We start from the raw sequence: 23776 nt of genomic DNA, 5'->3' as shown, positions 1-23776 counted from the left end.
AAGAAGCCACTGAAGTGGGGTTCGAGCTTAGGTAAGCAAAGTGGGGAGTTCTGGATTTTAAAGACGACGCTCGTAACGAATCAGCATTCGTTCAACAAGCAACAATACCGCGGGTTACGAAATACAAATGTCTAGGTATACGGATAAACGAAGGCCAGGCCTATCTAAAACGCATGAGGAGCATTTCAATATTTAAGGGAAAGGAAACGCCTCTTTCATGAAGCACAGAGCACTATGGGGATATAATAAATATGAAGTAGTGAGAGGAATCGGGAATTACGTAATGGTACCGGCACTCACGTTTTCAAACGCAGTAGTGTACGTCAGATTAGAGATTCAATCAGGGCTAGAAGTGAACCAGAGGGCGGTAGGTCAATTGGCATTGGGTGCCCACAGCAAAACAACAAATGAGGGAGTGCAGGGAGACATCCGATGGGCCTCCTTTGAAGTGAGAGAAGCACAGAGCAAAATATGTTTTGAAGAACGATTTATACCAAGTTACACAGGTACAGTTAACCACGGTTAAGCAAACCGCGGTCAGACAGAACCGCACTTTGTTGCGTTACACGACAGACGGCGCTGCGGTTACCCCGCTAACCATGGTGAACTTGGCCACCTCAGTTCGCTCATGCCAACCGCAGTCGCCGCAGTCTGCGCAGCCGCAATGTTCAAAATCGCACAAGTCAGTTGAATGCGGGGCATCAGCGGAGACACGAAAAAATAAATAACTTGACGTTCGGAGGAGACGAAGGCCTTCAAATAGCGGGTGCCCCACAACTGCCCCCAAGAGGCGCTTCCATTCTTTGCGTCGCTCTCGCAGTCAGCGCGACTGCCCGTGAGCAGCGGCTCGTTTCCCGATCCACCTGATCAACTACGACAAAAGCTGTGCTAAATTTGTAAATTTCACGCGTCGTCCGCAAAAAACAAGGATAAAGCAGTCAGTCATGAAGCGCTTTCAGAAGCACTGGGACGCACGTCGGCCGGGCCTGCAAACCCGCGGCACGACTGGCCGCACGGCACTGGAAGCGGCTCTAACCGGCCCAGACCAATGCAGCAAGAGCTTATCGCCGCTCTTCGAAGTCAATCTGATCACGGAAAAGAACTTCCACGTGCGAGAAAGTTGATGTTAGTGTGGGGAAAAATTGTGCGATGTATTGTAATTTGCATTTCCAAAGATAGCGGTGGTCAAATATACACCGCATGCTAAGCCTACAGCTCCCAACACCGAGCCGACCGACAAAACCAATCCGGTTACGAGCTGTTGGGGAACCCGTCTCCTAAAACTCGCCGCGCGAGAGTGCATTGCATTGGGGTCTGAGCAACTTTTTTAACCATATTTCCTTTTTCCTACACTGCTTCTCTTTGTTTTTTACCGTGAAGTTAAAAGTTTGTTATTTTTGTTTTTATAAGGCTCACAACCAAGTGACCGCTGTCGACACAGTTGGAATTTCGCGTGTAAGAGCCAAATCTCAGTTTGTGATGACTGCGGTTAAAGTTAACTAACCAGTTAAACGTAACTGCGGTTACTTCCGCCGTGTAAGTAGGGTATTAGAAAAAAAGTTATGACCAGAGATGGGCGGCCGAAGTGTTACGATATCTTTAAATGAAACGCGTGGACGCATAGTGCAGAAAAACAACCAGAAGGCTTAGGACAAAGTATATGAAGCCTGGAAACCTGGAAGCGCATGGTAACTGACCATGGCAATAAAAATTGATGCAAAAGAAGTATGGACGCAACGAAGTCCTTAGATATCTACAGAATCGGGAAGCCAACAGAGATGGTCGAGTGGTAAAACACTCGTCTCGTAAGCGGGAGGTACCACGTTCAAATCCTCGGCCGCCGGATACCCACCGGTTTCTTTAAAGGATACAAGTGTCCCCGTACCGTAGCTTGTCTCGACGGTGGAACAAACGCTTGGAGCTTGACCAAAAGAAGCCATGGGGGCCATGTGGTAGGTCGCTCGAACCCCTTTGGGCGGGGTCTGGGACCGCTGGGCACCCAAGAGTTAAAAGGGCACAAACGCCCCCTGTCTCGGCAGAGGATAGAGGGCTTGAACACGCACCACCACTGCGTCAGACGTGGTTGATTCCTCAGGGGCTGCTGGTCACCCACCAGAATAAAAAATGGGTACAGGCGCCCCCCGTACGGGGGATCCAGTGTATTGGCAACCGTAACACCATGCCTGTTTCTAGCATGGGGTACGAGAAAGTGGTAGGTACTTCGGTACCGCTGGGCACCAACCAGTAAAATTGGTACAAGCACCTCCTAAACCAGGGGATCTCGTGCTTGGGAAGTTACACGACGGTGTCGGGAAATGCCCCAGTGGAAGGGGTCGTAACTTCTAAAGCGCAGCGATGGCTCAGAGGTACAGCACTCGCCTCGTATGCGGGAGGTACTGGGTTCGAATCCTGGTGCCGCCGGGCACCCACGGGTTTCTTTAATGGGTACAGGCGTCCCTGGTCCAGTGCGGACCCTTGAAAGGATTCACGTCTGAAAAGCGGCCTTTACCCTTGCGAGAGGCCCCTGACCCTTGTCCATCTGGCCATCATGCCGCGTTGCGCCATTGCCGGGGATGAAAGAGTCTGGCGCCATGTCCTGCCACAGGCGGTTGCGAGTTGAGCGTTTACCGTGGCTGAGGAAGGCACCATGTGCATTCGTGTGCCTGGGTGGCGCCGGGCACCTACCGGTAAAATTGGTGCAAGCGACTCCCCGGCCTGGCGCTCGGCCCTTCTGTGGGACTACAACAACGCTTGGGCAGTTCACCCGGCTTGCACGGGAAATCGCCCCTATGGAAAGGGGCGGCTGCAAAAACGCAGAACCTTTTTTTTGGTCTTCCGTAACACCAAAGGGAGGGCATTGCTTTTTGAAGTCCGGGTGGATTCTTCTAGCGGATCCATACACCGAGATATCAAACTCCGACATTTAATTGCCGTTGGCATGATTACGCATGCTAGACAGTGAAGACGGGTGCAAAACTCCTCCCTTTTGTTCTTTGTTTGGATAGCGGGCCCGAGTACTGCAGATTGTGATAACACCAGCCACGACTGAAAGGGTGCCGTTAATTCCTTTTGCCTATGCCTCCACCACTTTGCCAAACTAAACACCCTACACAGCCGGCACGTCACAAAAGGAAGGAGCGTTGCGCTGGTTCTCACTGTCTTGCATCCGTAAGCATAGGAACGGCAACTGAACTTCCCAATTTGATATCTCGTTGTAAGGATGCGCTAAAAGAGTTCTACCGAATGAAACTGCGCAAAAAACAATTGCGTCTAACTTTTCAGTACAAATATGCCTGCTTACTACATCCGCAAAAACGTTAATTATTCAATTTAAGCTAAATTTATCCACCGACGTCAAGAATTCCCACCTCATTCTTTGTCCCCCTGGTCGCATAATCTCACTGTAGCGATGGTCTTCATGTACATCTAAGCGCCTACTTTACAGAACACATTGTCGACTTAACTTAGATCTCGCTGTATATACCACGTTCGTTGCAATAAAAATTGTAGTTGTAGTCTGCGCTCATGTTTTCCATAACCTTTTTGAAATCTGGCGTCTTGCGCAGTTTTTCACTATGAACCGTTACCAACTTGCTCAGTTTGTCGTCCTTCAGTTGTTTTAGCCGAACATTAATTAACTCTCAAGTTGAGCCCTACGACGTTCAAAGCATTGTCATACTCCTTCTACCTCGAGCTACGGGTGCAGGGTGATGATGTTAGACCTAAAGCGTTGCGTTAGGTTTAATGTCGGGCTGTCCTATATCATCGTTTCCCCTTCCCTCTGCTGTGCAATAAAAATAGTGCGGGAAAGTGGAACCAGAATACTACAGGAAGCCAAAACCAGCAGCCTTGTGCTCACTCAATCTCATGCCGTGTTCTCGGTACGTGCCCTCGCCGGCCACGCTTGCTCTCGCATACTGTACTCTAGAACCGCCTCAGACACTGTTTCGCCAATTTCAAAGATGGTTACACTTAGGCTTGCGTAAAATCGAATGGTTTCAAGTCAGTGCAAGGTAGCGTTGAAGCACCGAGGCTTCACGAATGCTATTAGGTTCTCCGAAGACAAGGATTGCAATAGACCACCCGTGTCTCATTAGCACTGGCGCATTATACATACGGGCATTTTGAATTTTTTTCTCATCAATAAATGCAGATTTCGTGGCCGGGAATCACCCCCCCCCTCGTTTGTAGCGGCTCATATGTATGCTCCAAGACATAGCACTGCGCTCTATAGCCACAAAAGCTTCTGCAGCCACATCACCATTATTCTTCGTGAATTATTGGCGTTGTGCTCGGAGACGTAAATGGCTAAAAATTATGAGCCGTTCCACTCTACAAGCTGGATGACCATTAAAGCTTTAGCCCGAACTATACGCGGCATTCCCATTACGACAACAGACGAGAAAGGGAAATTAAAACGAGCAACAGTAACTTGTCTTGTCAATGCGACTGCTGCCACGACGAGCCGGAGGAAAGAAGGCATGCAAGCCCTTGAAACAATGTTAAAGAGATCACGTTGCGAACGCAGTTAGGACCGAAGGTGGGAAACTTGCGAATACCGTTATCTACGAGAATTTACTCTTGGAATTTGTGTTTATTCAGAACTAACATTCTCAGAATACATATCGAAGTGTAGAGCCGTACACGCATGTGTAGTTATTTTTTTCTTTGAAATATTGCGTATTGTTACCTAATCTAGCAAAATGCACATCCAAGCTTATAAGATAAGCTTGAGGCCACGGTGATGTTGTGATTGGCGGGTGACTTTGGTGGTGACCGTATGCTAAGAGCATACACATACCGAAATGGTCGTTTTTTAAAGCCTATGTAACGCCTCGCGTTTCAAAGACACGTGGCTTTTTGTTTTAAGACAAAAATACATTGAGCCCTGACTTTTAACCTTCGCTTAAACTAGAAAAAATTTGGAAGGAGTTAATCATTTCATGAATTGATGAACCGCAGTAATGAAAATTGTGGTATGTCGTTTTCTCGGTCTAAAATGCCCGTTATCTACCACCAGTGTTTTGCGCCCTACGCTGTTTTGACAACGCCCGTTAGAATAAACCGGTGGTCTGTTTTGGGGCTGTATACGAGCGTGGCGTGCCTTTCATCTCCAGCGCTTCTAAGCAGTCTTAACCGTCACTGAAAAAAGTCTGTGTTTAAAGTCCTAATCCTGGCTCTATTTTACTGCTCGGTGTATGGTGCAAGCACAGCTTATGAAGGTTTACAATTTCCCCTATTTTGCAATTTTCCAACCTTCCTTGGTTTACTGATTTCAGTTAGCATGATTATCTATCATTTGTTTGTAGTATCATATACACTGTGTGGTACCGGGGTTCTTGCACCCGGCCGCGGTTCCCCAGAAGGACACTGAGCCCCCTCGATCACACCTTTACTTGGAGTCCCGCTACGCCAAGGTACACCGCTCAGCCGATCCGGCTGCACACACGTCGCCCAGCCGAGTCCGCCATGTCCTATCCTCGCTCCTCTCCCGCGCCACCTCCTCATCCTCAGCCGGCACATGTCCACCCCGTGGGATTGTCCCCCGCCACTATTGCCGGATTACCACACTCCCCCCCCCCCCTCTGCAGAAAAGGCCGACGCTGGCTGCCCTCGGCTGCAGTCGTCGGCACTCTCGAGGGACTCCCACGGCTCAGCCCGGATGGCAGTAGACCGGTGCCACAGGTGGCCTCCTAAGACCCGGGGGTCCTTGCAGAAGGTCCAAACGTGGCAAGGTCCTGTCCGCGGGCCTTGCTCCGCGGGTCGCGTCGGCACTCTCGAGGGACTCCCACGGCTCAGCCCGGATGGCAGTAGACCGGTGCCACAGGTGGCCTCCTAAGACCCGGGGGTCCTTGCAGAAGGTCCAAACGTGGCAAGGTCCTGTCCGCGGGCCTTGCTCCGCGGGGGTGGTGTCCGGCGCAGTCGTCAGCAGCTGTCCGCCTCGAGCTCCTGCTTCATCTTGGCGAACTCCTCCTTGTTCATGGATCCATCGCCCTCGCCGAGCTTCTGGAGCTTCTCCCGCGAGGCGTCGAAGTCCGGCCGCGGAGGGGCCGGGGGAATGATCATCCCGGCGTAGTCCTCGCTCTCCTCCAGGGCGTCATGGAGCCAGATGAACTCCTCGTGCTGCCGAAGCACAGAGAACTCCGGCTTCTGGAAGTCCGACAGCGTCGTCTTGGTGTGGACAGTGAACTTTACCTTGTCCCTCTCGCTGAGGGCATCCGAGATGTCCACCACCAGAGACTGGTCCGCCAGGTCGATCGTGTCTGACCGCATCTTCAGCGAGCTGTCGGTCACATTTGCCGCGGAACACCAAAACGAGGAAGAAGACCACAATGCCCTTCCCAGGAACCACGGCCGGCCCCACGTTCAGGGCGCCAGATGTGGTACCGGGGTTCTTGCACCCGGCCGCGGTTCCCCAGAAGGACACTGAGCCCCCTCGATCACACCTTTACTTGGAGTCCCGCTACGCCAAGGTACACCGCTCAGCCGATCCGGCTGCACACACGTCGCCCAGCCGAGTCCGCCATGTCCTATCCTCGCTCCTCTCGCGCCACCTCCTCATCCTCAGCCGGCACATGTCCATCCCGTGGGATTGTCCCCCGCCACTATTGCCGGATTACCACAACTGAAATCAGTAAAACGAAACAGAAAAACTTGAAGCCAATCAGTTTTGCTAGAAAATGTTTCGGCCCTTTCAAATTAAACTCTGAGTTCACAGTCTTAATCAACCTTTTTCAGACCAATCTATTTTTGCACAATTTCGTAACTCAATAAGCACTCCTTACATCAAGCTTATTGTCGGGGACATAAAATTGCGTATTGCGACAATCAATCTGACGAAGTTTCGTACCGTGTTTCTGATGAGCAAAAAGTTAGCTGTGTATTTCCTAGGTACTGATTTCTTTTTTAATGAATACCAATTGTGGTGAGGGCACGTTACAGTCATGACAAACCGTGGTCATTGTCAATCGTTTCTAAAGCCCATGGATACATGTGACAATGTGTTGTTAGAATTAGGACCCCCAAAATTAAATCGTCACTAATGTTTGACCCATGAGCTTGAGCGAATGTGTGCACCTTTAACGGTAATTCATGGGGTCGTTCATCATAATCGTGAGCTTCGTTAGGTGAACGAAAACTAAAAACGTTGTAATTTACACTATTTGAGCCAACAACGCGTTTAACTCGATGAAACTTCGCACAACTACCATGAAAAAAAGCAGCATACCGATGGACATGGTCTCATAACGTGAATTAAAGCTGTCTTTATCCTTTTCAGGTGGCGACGAGGAGGAAGAGCAGAGAAATGCAACGTGGAACTACACCGCTACAATACCTTACATCGCAATCGCAGTGCTCGTCACCCTGTGTATCGTGTTAGTTTTGGTGCTGCGCTGCCGCAGACGGTTTTGTTTCTACAGGTGAGAAAATTATAATAACTAAAGAAGCATTGCACGTACAATCTATTGAGCGCTGTAGAGAAAGCTAGACAAAGAGAAAATAAAAATTTGTTAAATCTAAACAGGGCTCGAGAAGGCCGTCCTTACTCCAAAACATGCCTTGAGCTCGGACCGTAAAGCCAGCCCTTCCGATTAGGCGTAGCTGATTGTCGACGCTTACTGGAAAGGTAAAAGTTAGGGCACGTAGTGTTGATTCATTCCAGCCACCCACGATGTGTTTAAGGTACCCGGGTTCCCCGCGAAAATGGCCGTAAAAGAAGCTGTGCTAGTCAGAGAGGGGAATTTTAGTGAGTTGAGGGATGGTATTGAGGCCAAGAGAGCAGAATATTTTTTCCTGATTTCTGAATAGGGATTTGCTGGTAAGAGATATGTTCAGTGGGAGAGCTTGCAGTTCCGCGTAACTTCCCGATATGAAAATAGACGATGCAAGCGCTCGGGCTCATTAATGCTGACTCGGCGGGTCAAGTCTAGAGTCAGGAGGTTGGCGATGTCGTTGCCGGGTGTGCCATGGAGAATTGGGGCCTATACTTTTTCTCGAGGCAGGGTTCTGAATTTAGCAGTTAATCTTGTCGCTCTTGTGACCCGAAGGAGGACAGTTTCTGAAAGCCAGGACATCCCTCACTAAGAATGCCTTCCGTGGCGCAAGGTACCATAACATTAGCCTCTGCTCAATAAATAGATTTTTTTCTCTCTCTTTCGGCGCCCACTGCAAAAGGGTCCTCTGGAGCACGTTTTTAAACGTTTTCCGAAATTTGAAGTGCTTTTTAAACGTAGCGAACCAGTCCAGTACTTTATCTAGACAGCCAGGATGTACTAAAGTCAAATGTGTGTTACTGGTTCAAACCCGTCACATAACTTGAAAACTCGCTCAAAAGATTTCTCCCTCCTTTTTGTGTGGGCACTCCTCGCAGGCTTGAGTGACGTCACTAAACCGATATTTGTAGCTATTTGGCGGATGCCTTTAGTTGTACTAATAAATGCTTTCGATAGCTACTTTAAATGAAATTGCAGCAAGGGCAAATCAGGAGCTAGAACAGCTTTCTGCTGCGAATCACGCAGTGCTGCTTTGTGATGGCGACTAGTATCGCTTTTGAAGTGCTTCCTTTCATCAAGCCGATAGTGAAAGTGTTTACCGGCAGTGTTGCAGGGGACTTTTAATAAAACTGGACGCTTGCAAACTGGAGTTTAGAGGTAACCCGTGAGTGAGGCATGCGGTGAGAAGTAAGGGAAGACAGTAAACTTTGGGAGAGATTGAGACACGAAAATTGTGAGCAAAGCATGGAGGCAAAGGTTTCGATTCAAATAAGCACCTGAGGCAAAAGATTGCGGCAGGAAGCTGCCTCGCTACATAAACTTCCAAAATTTCTGGCCTCTTAAAGAAATATGTGGGTGGTGGGTGGGGATATGCGAGTTGATTTAATCTCCGTTTGAATGCATAACAACGGTCGTTATAAGGGTTTTATGGAAGGCACTATGATGGCTTCTTATTGCTGTGAAAGAGAAGAAAAGTACAACGAGGAGAGGTATACAATCCAAAAGATATGTACAGTCCATCCGTACCGTCCCTAAAGTTTAATTATTAAGATTGAATCGACTTCAACGTTTTGATGTCTTTTATGTATTCTTCTTCAGTATTTTTGTTTCCCAGCTCCTTCCCAAAAAAGTGAACAGGTGCTATAATCAGACTTCTACTGACCACAGGCAGACTGTGCTGACTATGACGATAGGGGTGAAATTTATTGGCATCATATAAAAAATACGCCATGCCGAAGGTCGGCAAAAAAAAAACCGCTGTCTCAAAGGACAGCTTGGGGAGAGCTGCAGTCCCCCGTTTTGGCACCAGTGCAACACAATGTACTAATTCAATGCTCCGAAGAAAAAAAGTACGAAGAAAAATGATTTAACAATTGCTCAATCGCTCACACGATTATCCCAAAAAATCTGCCTAGGTAAAAGGAACGCACATTTTTGCAGTGGGTTTTGAAAATAACTTCGGATGCTTATTTTTAAAAAAGTATCAACATGCGGTTTCTACTTGGGTTTCAGTATTCCTGTACATGACACTGAGTATGGGCCCGTGAAGTTTCAAGGTGAGAAAGCTGTTTGTTGTTCTTTTTTATGTATCTTCAGGGTGGTATATTTTTCTGTGGTTTTTTTTTTTAATTTCATAATGTTGTGCTATATACCAGCATGCCCATTACCGTCACAAATTGTGAAAAAGAGCGATATATTTTCCTCCATGTGATATAGTTTATTAGCCACATGGATGAATACTAACACAAAAAGTTTTGGAAAGTCTGGTGGCATAGTAACAAAGGCATTGCCAAAGTCACGGTGTCAGTTGTAACATATTCTTGAAAAAAGTTTCTTTAAATTATTCCTTGCATGTGAACCAACTTTTTTTGGGACAAGGAAATGTTGTTCCCCCAATACGTGTCTCGAAGTATTAACAAGAATAAAAATTTCATCACATACTATGCGAGAAATTCTTATATTATTTTTGGGCCATATTCATGCTCAATTTGGCTCGTTCCAGTTTTTAGTTTACAAATTTATCAGCTTCAACAAAAAACAGAATTCGACGCAAGCCATAAATAACCGCATTGCCCACGCACTAAACAATAAAGAGATACGCAAGGCTCTGAAACTATTCCCCAACTTTCTGTTACTGAAAAGCAGTAATAACCTAACGGTGTACTAACGTATTACTTAAGCGACAATATTCGGTTGTTTTTGTGCGCTCGCGTCCGTTGCGTGGATACGAATTAGAAAGTAGCTTCTTTATTCATATTCCCTTTAACCACGTAAAGCAAAACCAGAATTCTCAAAAGAATCAATTAACGGCTGTCTTTTTAAATACCCATGCCACCAACGTTGCACTCAACACTAAAAGATTGCACCCAATTACGCAGACATAATGCGAGCGTTCAACATTGGCTTACTGTTGCGGCTTCGGCCTCCGCCGGCATGAATTATTAAGAAGGCTAATAATAACATAATAATCATAAAATAACCGGTTTATGATCTTGCTACCTTCACGCCTGCATACGCGTACTTATTTTTGAGCACCGTTTGAAGGCAAGCATTGGTGATAATGATATTAGATTGAATGACGCGAAAAGATCAACACTTTTTTACTGCAGGGCAGTCGAATCAAGACGTGCACAATTATTTAACTTGGCTACACCTGCCCTGATGCTACTATATGAGTAACACTGGAAATATTGTCCTATTATCTTGAGGCACATGACACCGCGGTGTTCTGTGCTCTTACTCTCCTCATAAAACTTGATGGCGACGAGATCACGTTCATGCCACTTTCAGCTCGCCGCAAGCTTCGCCGTGATCCTTAAAAGTGTCGCTTCAAAAACCTCTTTGGCTGAAAAGTGGGATCGCAACATTTATGATGCTCAGCAGTGTGCTGTATATTGCTGATTCAAAACTTACAAGGACGTCGCCTATAGACGCTTCACGGAAACGTGAATCCCTTCGAGTTTTTATGAAGATCTGCAAGAATATTAGCTAACGTACGTTTCATGTCATTGTTCCAAATGGGTAGAGTTTCAGGTTATCTCTCAGTCATTTCGGTATTGGCCTTAGCTTCGTTTGAGTGTTAGACTATTCTCATTGCTGTGGCGCCTATTTTTCAGGGAAAGAAAACCTGGCTGAAGAACCAGAGCCTACAGCCGAATTGCTACCACAACGCTACAATTTGGACACTCCAAGAATGCAAAACAGAGTAAACGAGGCTGCTGTTGTGCGCACGTGACGACATATTTCCTTAAAAAGATGCCGTCAAAAGCTAGAGAGCTAAATTTCTTAAATGTGATGGCTCTTATACGGTGTGTTCCAAAAGCAACACCAGATTCCAAAAACACTGTTTGCAGTTCTGTTTGACCCGTCCGAGCTAAATACACCTGAGCCATGAAACATGCTTCACGGCTTACGCATTTCCACAAAACGCGTTCTCAAACCGGAAATTAAAGACGTGAATATTTTGCTGGAACAGCGCTCTAGCAGCCCAACACTTGTTTCGCACAAAAAGCCAGCATTCCGATGTGAAGCTCTTAATATATATATATGATGATAACTATTTATATATTTGGTGTTTGACAGAATGCTTCCAGCATGAAAAGTGACATAATTGAGTTTGGGGCTCATGTTCCTTATAATCCACGCCACCGTGTTATCAAGTGGAGCTGAATGCTTATTTGTTTTGTAAACTAAGCGGCTACCTGGTTCTTTTCAACCTTTTGTAATAGTAATGGGACGCAATAACGAAAATCTGTCGTCATAGTCCATTTAAATCCCAAAACTGAAAACTAAATTTAGGGAAGTAGTGATGCCGCCGATGAGGTTTATTTGTGTAAGCACTGGCTATTTTTACTGCAGGTCCTCATCCTCTTAGACGTTCTATAAAATTGAATTATTTAATGGGGTTGAGGGCGTATTGCAAATTTCTTAAGAGTACTGCTGCTGGGCAGCACTGACACTAAGGTACGCATACGATGCATTGGAGCATCAGTTCAATAAGCGTGTTGCACAGGCGCTAGTCATCATTTATAGGTCTCGCTCTAGTCTTCGAAAGCAGCAACCAAACTTACCGCCATACCTTTTGAAATGTGAAAGCATATTTATCTGCGGATGTTTGCCATTTATGTTGTTAAACACAATTGTCTCGTCACATTCCCCTTTCATGTTAATTTATCCCTTCATTTGGTTTCATAATAGATATACTGCACTTTTGAATTTGGCAGCTCGAAGGTTGGTTGTTGTATCAATATGTACACTTCACTGGCTGCCAGAATATTTATTACTGGATAATTTAAAGTACATAAATCAATTCCTATTATTCACACTGAGTGCTATTTTGATGCGAATAATGTTGTGGATGATGTTTCGCTAATACCAGTTATCAAGGCAAGGAATTTAAAGCTTCCATGAATTAAGTAAATTTGGGTGAGTTCTGTCCTAATTTAAAGGAACGTCAAAGAGCTTGCAGCAGCATTTCTTATACGCAAACCAATTGATTCCTTGTTGTTATTACCAACTGAATACCACAGGTTAAAGCGAATTTAGTATTTGGTGTGCGCTACATATGGAAGGTTGAATGTATTTATGGTTGTGATGGCATTTTCAAGTGTGAACATTATTCTTGAATTGTACAAGAGATTTAATAAGACGCTTACAGGACAGTTAGGGATCCTACAAAACGCAAAGTATAAATACAGAGTACCTATTTTGTTGGCGCACCCAATGTTTTAATTAAACACTTGGTTGGCTACGGATTGGGTTAAAATAAATATTTATACAAACAGACATGTGCGGATCACTCATTGCTATATTATCCGGGTTATGCTTTCATTTGAAGTATTGCTGAGTGCTCAAATTTTCCTACATCACAAAAGCAAGATCTCAAAATGCATGCTATCCACCATCCTATAGAGAAAATTCCCATTTAAATCGAAAGCTTGGCAATATTAAAAATTATGCAGTTTTAATGTTTTCCTCCAGCGTTGCTTTAAATAACTTGGGTAATCCACCTATACTTTCCTGATGAAATTGTTTATTTTATGGTCGTCCAAAGCATGTTTTAATTTCATCCCCCATCTAATTAATCGCCAAAACTACGCTTAAAGAGAAAGGTATGCATAGCTACATGAGTAGTAATAAATATCCAGGATTTGCATTCTCTATTCTCCTTTATGGGATTTCCTGATGTAGTCGAAATGGTTTGTTTTGTCACAAATTTGTCACGAAAGAGTGCCAGCACAATAAGCTGTCCTTTTATTGTGAGGGTTATCGCCTGAATTTCCATTTGCTCACTGGTTCTTGAAAAGGAATTTATGCCCTGTATGACAGCCACAAACACCTTGTTATTGTATGTTTAACGCTTACGTGTAACCTTTGGTTTGCTTGTATGTTTCGCTGTGAACCATTTATATATTGCAATTGAATTTTTTGTACTCGTTTTAACAATGAATTGCTCTATGCCAATTTTCTTGAATGCGCCAATCACCAATGTGAATTCATGATTCATTGTGTCATTCCTTCAGCTTAACAGACTATTTTAAGAGTGTAGGGGTATAGGAAAGTTGTTTGTAACTAAACTAACTATGTTAGTTTAGTTAGTTAGTTAGTTAGTTGCTTGCATGCCACTGAGAATGTTAGTTTGTAACTAACATCCGTTAGTTCTTGTCATTTTTTTATTTGCTAATTTACTTACGAAATCTTTTGCTTCTTCTGGCGCTGGAAATCACTGCCCGTGCAACGGGAGCTGTTTCTTTCGTAGCCTTTTATCTGATGTTGCGCCATTTGTACGCAATTATTGTGGGTACGTACGTCGGGATTACATTTTCCATGCTTCTCGAGATAAAACTCCTCTCCTGAGGTAATGGGTAATTTGTAGATTTAAGCAGAACTGTTCTATTTGCCCTGTATTAATATGACTGGAATAAATGCCAACTTTTCAATAGTACTCGGTTTCCGCGCCACTAATTTTGCCTGACAAAAGAATAGATATGACATCAGTAATCGTCTTTTTTGAAGGCGTTTTGCTGCAGCTCAGTTCAACAATCAACAAGGAAAATCAGTCAAGGTCACCATATACGTCACAAAATGACATATTTATCGGGTAAGTACGCGTCTGGACTTTCTATGTATTTGCAATTGACGAAAACGTTAAACACCCTGGGTGCAATCCAAGAAAAACAGCCAACCTGACAGTGGTCTCGCTTTTATTTGGTGTTAAATTGTGTTTTCCTAGTCATTGCAAAAGAACAGCTGAATAAAGGTGTTGGTGGCTATATTCATCACAATCGTCTGAAGTTTAGAACATTGCCGCTCCCCGTTCCTTTAAAACACTTGCAGGGGATAGTTCGTCTGCAATGATACTTATACACCTGGGTTATAACAATATCGCAAAGAACAGCAGTTTTGGAAGCAGCGGAGAAATTAACCTGCTGACGCTATGACAAGCTTCATATCCTCATTCATAAGCGAAAGCGACGAATTTAAGCTGTGTTACTGACTCCCAATATCAGGCTGCATAGGCGAGTACTCAAGGCAAGGAAGAACATTTTCGAAAGCATGAATTCTGGAGGAACATGTGCATTTGGTTCCAATTAGCATTTGCGTTAGTTGTAACAAAAAAAAAATCATGCACTCTTCCGTCTAACTCCGACGATGGTTGAACGTGAAGCGTTCTCGTGACGAATTCTATGGTTGTCGATTGAGTTTGGCCGGAGGTTCGACCATGTTGATATATATAGCAATCGGATAGACGCCGGCTTCATAACGTGATGGTCCCAGGTTCGAATGCGGCCGCTGAAGCATTTTTTTCTTTCACCTCACCCATGATCATTCATCATCATTGTTAGAGAAAGTTGCCTTTCCTGCAGGACGTTTCTGAGTTACAGACGCCATTATTGGGCGCACTAAAGCGTCGCTTTAAGATGCGTTTTCAAGGGCACTGTGGGTCTCGCAACCCTTCTCGCCTAAGCGGTTGACGGGTAAAAATTGTAAAGAAACTTCCAGAATAGTTTACTAATACGTTAGCAATCCTTCGCCGCTTGCTTTCATTGTGAATTCTTTCCTTCCGACAAAGGGTGCACATATGCAGAAATACTAAGAGTGTTAACTTTCGAATCATGCCTTTTTGTGCAGATAATTGGAAAATATGTGCTTGGTGCCTTCGCACATATTTAATTTTTGTTGGTTTGTTTCTTCGCGGAATTTTCTTTTTGTCTTCGCGTAACAAGGTTGGCGTGTAAGGCAAGCACTTTTGATTTTGTTTGTTCATTTAATTTGCTGTAGTTTTCCCTCTTCTATTTTGCGATGTTTAAAATTTTCTTTGACCATATATCTCCGTTGATACTATTATAACGATTAACTCTGCAAACATCGCAAGTTATGCGTTTTTCCGCATATACAGAGCATTAGATGACTGGCTCTCCTTGAGTTTTATTACCGTTTGGGTTGTTTTTCGTTTTTTTTTATTTTGGTATTCTCTAAGTCAGGGTGGCACATATGATCGATATAAATTGGTTACTCCAAGTGTATTATTCCTCACTTCTAATTTTTTGAATTTTTATTTTTTAGTTTTCTCCAGTTAAAGTCTTTCATTAACACAATTACAACGATTGAAGCGGTTAACATCGCCAATTAAGATGCGCAAATACAGGCGTTACACAGTTGGTGTTCTTTCGTGATTTTTGCTCGTGTTTCGGTGTCTTGAAAGATTTTTTATTTTAGCCTTCGTGGGTGGGTGGTGTACATAATAAATCCTTTTCGTTTGGATAGCTAATTTTCCTCATTTCGTGTATTTTATTACAAAATTTCCTTCGAACGATTGTGTTCATTTACACTATTATATATAATGTAACGTGGAAACGCCGCATTTTTCTCCAAATGCAGGTCTCTGCATGGCTGTCGGTACGGGCAGTTCAGGAGGAAACGCGTGCGCAAGAAACAGTATACCCCTTTTGTTCCTCCAAACAAGTTCCCAAATCAGGATGCTTAGTTTTACAATAGTATTTTGTACTGATTGCCGACACACCAAGATATGACATCGGTGTGCGGCCGGCACTTCTGTCTTGTCTTCTAGACGTCAATTTAACGCTGGATTTTAGCGCTTGTATTTGTGGCTTTTGTGAGGACACCCTGCTGCATGCCGCAAATGATCAGCACACTCCTGTTGTGAAATTGAATACCTGGCTTACCCCATCAAATTTGTGTTGTTGATAAGATGAGTTAAATGTACGATTTATTAGCTTTCAGAATATATTGTTGTTTTTTCTCTTAAACTAAAGCTAAAGGAACTATAAAAAAACGTTCAAACGGGTGTATCCTACAAGGTTACATTCAGCACAGGTAGAAATACGGCGCAGCTCCTTTCACTCCGGCGGGGATAGGAGTGCCGTACAGCAACGCCTGGGCACAGACGACACGCTTCATTCTCAGTGGCATGCAAGCAACCGGAAACTGGAATTGATTTACAGTTGCCCGTCACAATAGAACGTGCCATTCCTAAGAGCTTGCGATGGGGATGGGGCGCCTGACTCCCGCATTCACGTCGAGTGAGTCACTGCACTTGAGAGTTAGCTATGTGATCTCTCCTTTCATCTCTTATGGGGTGTACGCAAGAAAGTACACGAAAAAAAGAGTGCCTGCGCTGGATGTCTTCAAGTGTAAACCGAAAGATATATTTTGCCGAACAGAGCGTCGTTATCAAACTTCAAAAACTTCGCTGAAGTGGAAATGTTATGCAGTCAAAACACGATCTAACGAAACGCAATTTAACGAAAGTCCCGATTTAATGAAGATATCCCGATCCCCCCTTAGACGCCCGTAGAGCCCAATGCTTTGGCTGACTCGAAATAACGAGAGCTCTAGCACAATCTGTCCCGGTTTAACGAACCTTTGCCAAAAAAATACAGCCCAAAAGGGTTCTTTTTGGTCTCTTTTATAGGTAAAACCTCAAGATTGATTCATGACCCGCCAATGATAACATCGCGGAAGTCCTTTGTCCCGCTTTCACAAAGCTGCACGGCCCAAAACGGGATATTTCATTTTGAGTTGAATGTAACCACTGGTGCCATTGGTAAAAATAAATAACACGTAAATTCAGAAAATTATCTACTAATGCGTAGCATTCGTCTGCGCTTGTCTTGAGTGGTAGTTCTTTACAGCAACAATTTTTGGGGGGTTCTCTAAATGCGGTTCCACCAATTATCTCTATTTACACTGTTATGACGATTGCATGTGGAACTTTCCCGAAATTTGCATTGTTGTGGAAATTCAGGGCGCCACACGGTTCGCCGTTTCCCGTAATTTTTTATATATCCGCAATTTATTATTTTTTTCAAAATTTTGTTGAACCGAGTACCTCCAGCTTCGCTAATATAACGATTACAGGTGGAACTACCGCGATATCTGCATTTATGTGGAAATTCAGGGCGTTACACGTTTGGCTACTATCCGTAATTATGTTGCTTTTTTTTTCTTATTTTATAGTTTTTCAAATTTTCGTTCTACCAATCATCTCCATTTACGCTATTACAATGGTTCCAGCTTAAGCTCTTGCGAAATCGGCATTGTAGAGATGCCATGTTTTTTTTTTCCCGTTTGCCATTTTTTGTAATTTTTACAATCTTTTTATTCGTTAGTTTTTCAAAATTTATGTCGACAAATTATCTCCATTTAAACAATGATGACGATTACAGGTAGAATACTTGCGAAATCTTCATTATTAAGGAAATGCAGGGTGTTACACGGTTTGCTATTTTCCGTCATTTTTATATTTTTTTGTTCATTTTTTTTTTTACATTTCGTTAGAAAAAGTATCTTCAGTTTCGCTATTACAACAATTACAGGTGGAACTTTCGCGAAATCTGCATTGTTGTGGAAATCCATGGCGTTACACGTTTAGCGCTTTTCTGTGATTTTTTTATATTTTTACATTTATTTTTTAAAATTTTGTGCGACGAGTTATCTTCATTTACGCTATTGCCACAATTACGGGTGGAACGTTCTCGATATCTGCATTTTTGTTGAAACGGCGGGCGTTACACGGTCCTGGCTGTGGGGGTACTTGGAAAAAAATACTACGCATTAAAAGTACCGTTCGCACGTTCACTGGCGTCCCCTGGCGTTCACTGGTGCTGTTCCCATTCGGCCCTCGGAAGCCGGCTATTTCAGGGCTTGCATCGTTCTGAGGGTACTTCCCGTGCTTTGGCCCTTGTTTTACATCGTTCTCTGAACATTAGAACTCACGTTTTTCATGTGAAGTTCAGGTTCTTAAGCCAGCAGTCCGTCTAACATTGCTACTCGTGTTCCCTGAAGCGGAGTGGGCAAGCCAGCGCACCGCTAAACCTTGTGACGAGCGTGTCGGACATGAAGCCCGCCAAGAAAAAAAAAGGAGGTGGCGGCTGAAGAAGCTGACAACGATGTTAAAGATATCAAAGCTCCCGTGCTTACACCAGGTCAAGGGATGGATGCCCTTGATCTGCTGCGGGTGTTTGCCGGAACGCACGAGGATACGGAATGCGCACTGCATGCACTGCAAACTTGCAACAAATCCGTGCGGCGGTGGCTTACAAAACGTACGCAAGCAAAGATTACAGACTTCTTTGGCGGGAAATAAATTAGTTTCTCAGGGGTCGCTCTTGTTCAGGTAACAATTTTCGTGGTCTCTTTTCATACGCGCCGGCCACAATTTTATTTTAACAGCATTCACGCTTCGCAAATATGACGCCGTATAAGCTTGCTGGATTCCCTTAATGTATATAACTGAATCCATCGAATTCTGAGACCAAGAAGTGCTTAGCTCGATTTACCGAAGTTCTCGAATTAACGAAATAATTCGCGACTCCCCTGAACTTCGTTAAACCGAGTTTTGACTTATTCTCTGCACTAGTGGAATAAAATAATCTGTATTGTTTTGCAGAAACTTGACTCGCTCGGTTACCGGTTCGTGCTACCCCCACATTAAAGAGGAAATGGCGAAAAACTATAAGATCGCACGCAATGTTTATTTTTGTTTGAGCATTTTCAAAAGGCGTCCTGTCTTATCGCTCGCATTGGTTACAAGGAATTTTGATTGATTGAGGGGTTTAACGCACCGACACAACGCAGGCGATGAGGCGCGCCGTAGTGGAGGGCTCCGGATTAATTTTGGCCACCTGGGGATCTTTAACGTGCGCCGAAATCTCGAACACACGGGCGTTTTTGCTTTTCGCCTCCATCAGAAAAGCGGCCGCCGCGGCCAGAAATCCAACCGGCGACCTTGTGCTCAGAATTGTGATAGTAGTTATTGGACCTTCACGAGATTAACGGCATGCGTACCAGGCCATTTAACCATTTAAGAACAGCTGTCGTGAACGCGACAGCGAGGAACATTGGGAACCTGTCGTTTTTCCCGCTTTTATGGTCACAGCCGCGCGGGTCTCCTATGCCTCGCTGAAATTTGTCTCACCTCACCATTATTTACGGCTCCAACTAAAAAGGTACTCAGGATTGGCGTAACTTTTATTCTCTTGGCTTTTTCGTTTAAGGTTGAAATTGTAAGCCTCAGACGCAAGAAACTGAACAGAAAGGTGACATCGACGCGGATATTCGGGCACCTTTTGCGTATTGAAAGTCCACACGTCAAACATAAGTGTTGACCAAGCCACACAGGTTTATTTGCAGAACAGTGACAACGAAAACGCATGCGCAATCTAAAATCTTCTTTTATTTTTGAACTCAATCGCCAACGTATTGTCCAACGCAGAGCTAGTTCGCCAAAAAGATCGTCTATAAATTATAAAATAAGGGTGTATGTAATTTTCAGCACGGCTTATTGTCCCTCAAGAAGAATGCTCGCTTAACTTAACGGAAGGTTAAGCGTGATGAGTGCTGCTGTTACAGGTTCATGTTCAAGTCGGTTCAATGTTCATGTTCAAGTGATTCAAGTCGCTTCAAGTGGTTGATGCTCAATGAAATAAACACGACTCTTCCCATTTTTAGATGCAAAGCATCTCTTGCTCTCGGCTCCGTCGTCCATCGTCCGTCCGTCCGCACCTCTCCCCTCTCCCCACCAGCTGTGCGATAGCGCCCGCGCTTCTCCTCCTTCTCCTCTCTCCACGCCAGCTGTGCGATAGCGCGTGCGCTACTCATCACCACAGCTGCGCGATAAGCGCGCATGCGCGTCTCTTCTCTCATCTCCTCCTCTCCACTCCATCTGCTCTATATAATAAACCCGGTCGGCGCGCCGCTCCCTCAGTTGCTGCTTCGGTTGAGTCACGCTGCGCCGTCCGGAGTTCCGTCATTTTCCGTTATTTGGATGCCCAATCTCGTGAACGTTTCGGAACCTCCGAGATGCTTTGCATCAACTCAGGGTTCCCCTACGGGAAGATGGTGAAATTTTTTATGCAGCATTCTAAAGTTCATTTTGCCTAGTTAGGCCGAAAAGTCTCCCTCTGGGCCCATAATGCAACATTTATTTACTTGTTTTAAATACTGTCTTGCGACAGAGGCCTATTGTTGGGCCTTCATAATTATGATTGCGTAGTTCTTTGTTACAAGTTTTTATTAGGCAGTGTGCAACCGTCCACGCATAAATAAAACTTATACGAATTAGAGATTATCACGCGTCGTAAAAATGAAAGAAATGGAGCTGCTTTGCGGCCTCAAACGTGAATGATGAGTGTTTTGTTGCACTGAAAGCCGGCTAATAAAGAATCTGGAGCAACGTGACGACGCCTCCGTAAATAAGTAGCAGTTGCATCAACTGTGGCTTGAAGGGAGACGAACCCGCAGATTTTCCTGGAATAAAAAATATGGATCAACTAAAAATAACTTGCAGATTGAAAGGCTCATGAAAAACATTTTTTTTAAAAGTGAAGCTTCACTTTTGATGACCTCTAATTTATTTTTGCGCACCGAGAAGGAAACATTAACATTGCCTGTGAGAGTTCATTTCAATCACTACTATACTGGAAGCACCTTTGTTAAGGTTGTTTTTCAGGTGGAACATTGTATAATAAACTGGGAAATTCTTTTTGGTTGACTAACCTTGACTCGCACAAATTTTTGATCTAATGCGAACGTTGCCAGGTCACCGGCACCGCACTGGTACACGCAAGTACAGCTGAACCAAAGCATACAGCGCTCAAATGGTTGATGCCAATAATGCGCAAGGCTACCTGTCACCTTGAAATAATTTTAAGTGATTTAAATAAATGACAGGCAAAATAGAGGTACTAGGGCGAACAGGGTTCATTTGCTAAAAGGCAAAAATTATGTTTGCAAGTGTGGTCTTCGCCCACCAGCTAAAATTAAGTTAGTGAAGAACCGTCTTTACATACCAGGCGGCTTTGCGGTTGTTCCCTTTGAGGCTGTAAAAAACAACACGCCAATTAAAAAACAAAACAGGTTTCTTTAAAGTTTGTGGCATAAGTGATGTATTGGCAGCTGAACCTTAAAGGGACACTGAAGTGAATTTGTCAAGCTCCCGTTTTTGCTTGCACTGCGTAGACTGGCTTAAATTAGCACACTTTTCATCGTTTATCCGGTTGACAAATCGGTAATTATTTTACAAAGCGCGAAAGAAGAAAAACTACCATGCGCGGTTTGCGGCGGCCGCACCAACTAAGGCTGTGACGTTGAGAGGAGGGGCGCCGTGATTGGACGATGCCCAAGGTTAGCAATCACACAAGTTTCGGTTTCGGTTTCGGTTCTGTAAAACATAACCAATGGCTTTGTTGGATGGGCATTCGCAATACCTCAGTAATCATCGTACCGCGCTTCTGCCATGTTGTCGGCTGTAAAATGCACAAGATAAGCCTCCCAGGACGGCTTGTAGTCGTAGCATTCACTAGCCGAGACCTACGCAGTGCATGAACGCCCTCCGCGTACCCGAAGACGCCCAAATGTCATGCGCTTTTCGCCCATATTTGGAGCTTGCCTCCCTCATGCCTGTATCGTAAAAAGCGTGTTCGCACCAGGCCAAGGGTCTGTTCATTCTGGCCTGTGCCCACTGCCTGCAAGCAGTCGGTGCTTATGGCAACAGCACGCCAACGAGAACTCGTTAGCGCGCCAGTGCCAGCCTGCGCGCGTTTTGTGAACTAGTTCGTGTAGCCATGAACGTTGCGGCCCCAAAAAAGGTGAACTCAACAGAGAAAACATCGGCGGAAAACAAAAAAGTTAACTTACAAAAAAAAAAAAAAAGCACGTACCCGCGGGGATTCGAACTCGTGACTCGCAAAACATTTGCCGAGAATTCCCAGCGCCTCAGACCGCTAGGCCACGGAGCGGAACGCCAAGGCCTTGCTAATATAGGGTATATATTGTACAACCGGTTTACACTTTTATTTAGTTTTGGCATTTCAAGCCGCTTAGGTGACTATTTGTTGTACTGCGATCGTGCAGTAAGCGTCGCCCGAGTTTCCACAGTAGCTCACGTCTAGCAATTGCATTTCGTAGACGGAAAAGCGTTCGCAGATGCGTAGTCGTGCTGCTGACCGCTGTGCTTGTTCGCCCAGCGCAAAAACGTGCTTCCCGCGCCCTAGTTTTACGCTGTACGGTAAAAATATCAGTTGATTTTATTTGCTTAGTACCTATATTGACTTCGCTGACTCTGCTCCCGCCTTCAAGAGGCCTTATATTTTCCTACTGGCGTACCAGTCAGCGAAGCGTCGCATGTGCAGCGCTTGTGTGAAGCGACCTTGACTTGGAGCTAGATACAGTGTACAAACAAACCAAGTAAAGAAAGGCACATTCTTCCATTCACAAAAGTGTCCTGGCTTCGTTTCAACTAAGCGAACGAATTGCGACCAAGCAATTTTTTTTAACCTCCTTGATTGCGACGACCCGCCGGCGGCCGGCGGACGAAACGCTGGGCCGACTGGCTCTGTCGGCCGGGGAGCCGTGCAGTAGCGCAGCCGTGGCGCAGCCAATTGCCAGCTCATCCCCTCCTGACTTCACACGAAAACGCCACAGAAAATGGGCGAGCGTAAAGAGAGGAGGACAGCGTTTTCGAATTAGTTTTTCTACTAAATAAAATCGCGTAAACGCGCCTAGAGTGGTCGAAACATGGCCTGGGGGGGGGAGTAATCCCGCAATGTTTACATATCACTTCAGTGTCCCTTTAAGCGACGCCTAACCTGTGTTCCAGCGACCTATGGAAACAGGTGGTAACGACTATAGCTACGCGTGCGCAGCGGAGCCACTTCTACAGCAGGCCAATAGCCCTTGCACAATGCCCGTTTGTTATATAGACGGCGATTAGCAAGGAGCTTGTCTGCTATGTACACACACCAAGCCCTCGGAACAGTCATCATGTATCTGGCCGTCCCGGGACGATGGGGGGTGATTCTAAGAACTACATGCCGCGGCCATATCTCGCCAAAGTTGACGCTGCCCACTCCCGCACGCTCACAAACTTGATGCGGAAGCTTTCTGGGCCGGGTACTCCAGCGCGAAAATGGTAATAAAATAAATAAAAGCCACAGTTATAATAAAAAATATTAGTATAGCAAGCAATGGGAAATAAAAAAAGGATAAAAAGTATGTCTGTCATAGGATTCGGTAAAAAACGAGAATTAAATGTGCAGCGAAATCTGCAGCTGAGCATGATTTGCGGATCGGCGGCTGTCATGTGGTGTGCTTGGCGAGCGACGTCCGGCTGGCGGGTCGCTTCGGCAAAGGTGTACTGGCGTCATTTCCTTGACGGATATGACGTCGGTTAAATCTTGGTGTATCCAGGCATAAAACACTTTCGTGTTAAAATATAAAAACCCAAAACTAACAACCCTAAGTATAGCGTACTCTTAGTA

The 23776-nt window shown here is 44.8% G+C and overlaps 2 protein-coding genes across 7 annotated transcripts in view; one reads left to right on the top strand and one right to left on the bottom strand.

Annotated features, from left to right (window-relative positions):
* The window catches only part of LOC144178987 (glycoprotein antigen BM86-like), a 69890-nt gene extending 55958 nt beyond the window's left edge, over nucleotides 1-13932 (top strand). For both annotated transcript variants that reach the window (XM_077707147.1, XM_077707146.1), the window contains exons 14-16: nucleotides 7280-7421; nucleotides 9507-9550; nucleotides 11111-13932. In XM_077707147.1, coding sequence (XP_077563273.1) covers nucleotides 7280-7421; nucleotides 9507-9550; nucleotides 11111-11229 — 305 coding nt within the window. In that variant the 3' untranslated portion in view covers nucleotides 11230-13932. The remainder of the gene's footprint in view (nucleotides 1-7279; nucleotides 7422-9506; nucleotides 9551-11110) is intronic.
* A 5740-nt stretch (nucleotides 13933-19672) lies between these two features.
* Nucleotides 19673-23776, bottom strand: part of LOC144178986 (glycoprotein antigen BM86-like) — a 77549-nt gene continuing 73445 nt past the window's right edge. For all 5 annotated transcript variants that reach the window (XM_077707142.1, XM_077707143.1, XM_077707139.1 and 2 more), the window contains 2 exons: nucleotides 21308-21337; nucleotides 19673-20765 (listed from right to left, as the gene is read on the bottom strand). In XM_077707142.1, the coding sequence (XP_077563268.1) occupies nucleotides 20671-20765; nucleotides 21308-21337 (125 nt within the window). In that variant the 3' untranslated portion in view covers nucleotides 19673-20670. The remainder of the gene's footprint in view (nucleotides 20766-21307; nucleotides 21338-23776) is intronic.

The sequence above is a fragment of the Haemaphysalis longicornis genome, unplaced genomic scaffold (genome assembly GCF_048455015.1).
Source record: "Haemaphysalis longicornis isolate Haplotype H1 unplaced genomic scaffold, Haemaphysalis longicornis Haplotype H1 scaffold_4, whole genome shotgun sequence".
NCBI lineage: Eukaryota > Metazoa > Arthropoda > Arachnida > Ixodida > Ixodidae > Haemaphysalis > Haemaphysalis longicornis.
This window is presented reverse-complemented; position numbering and strand designations above follow the sequence as displayed.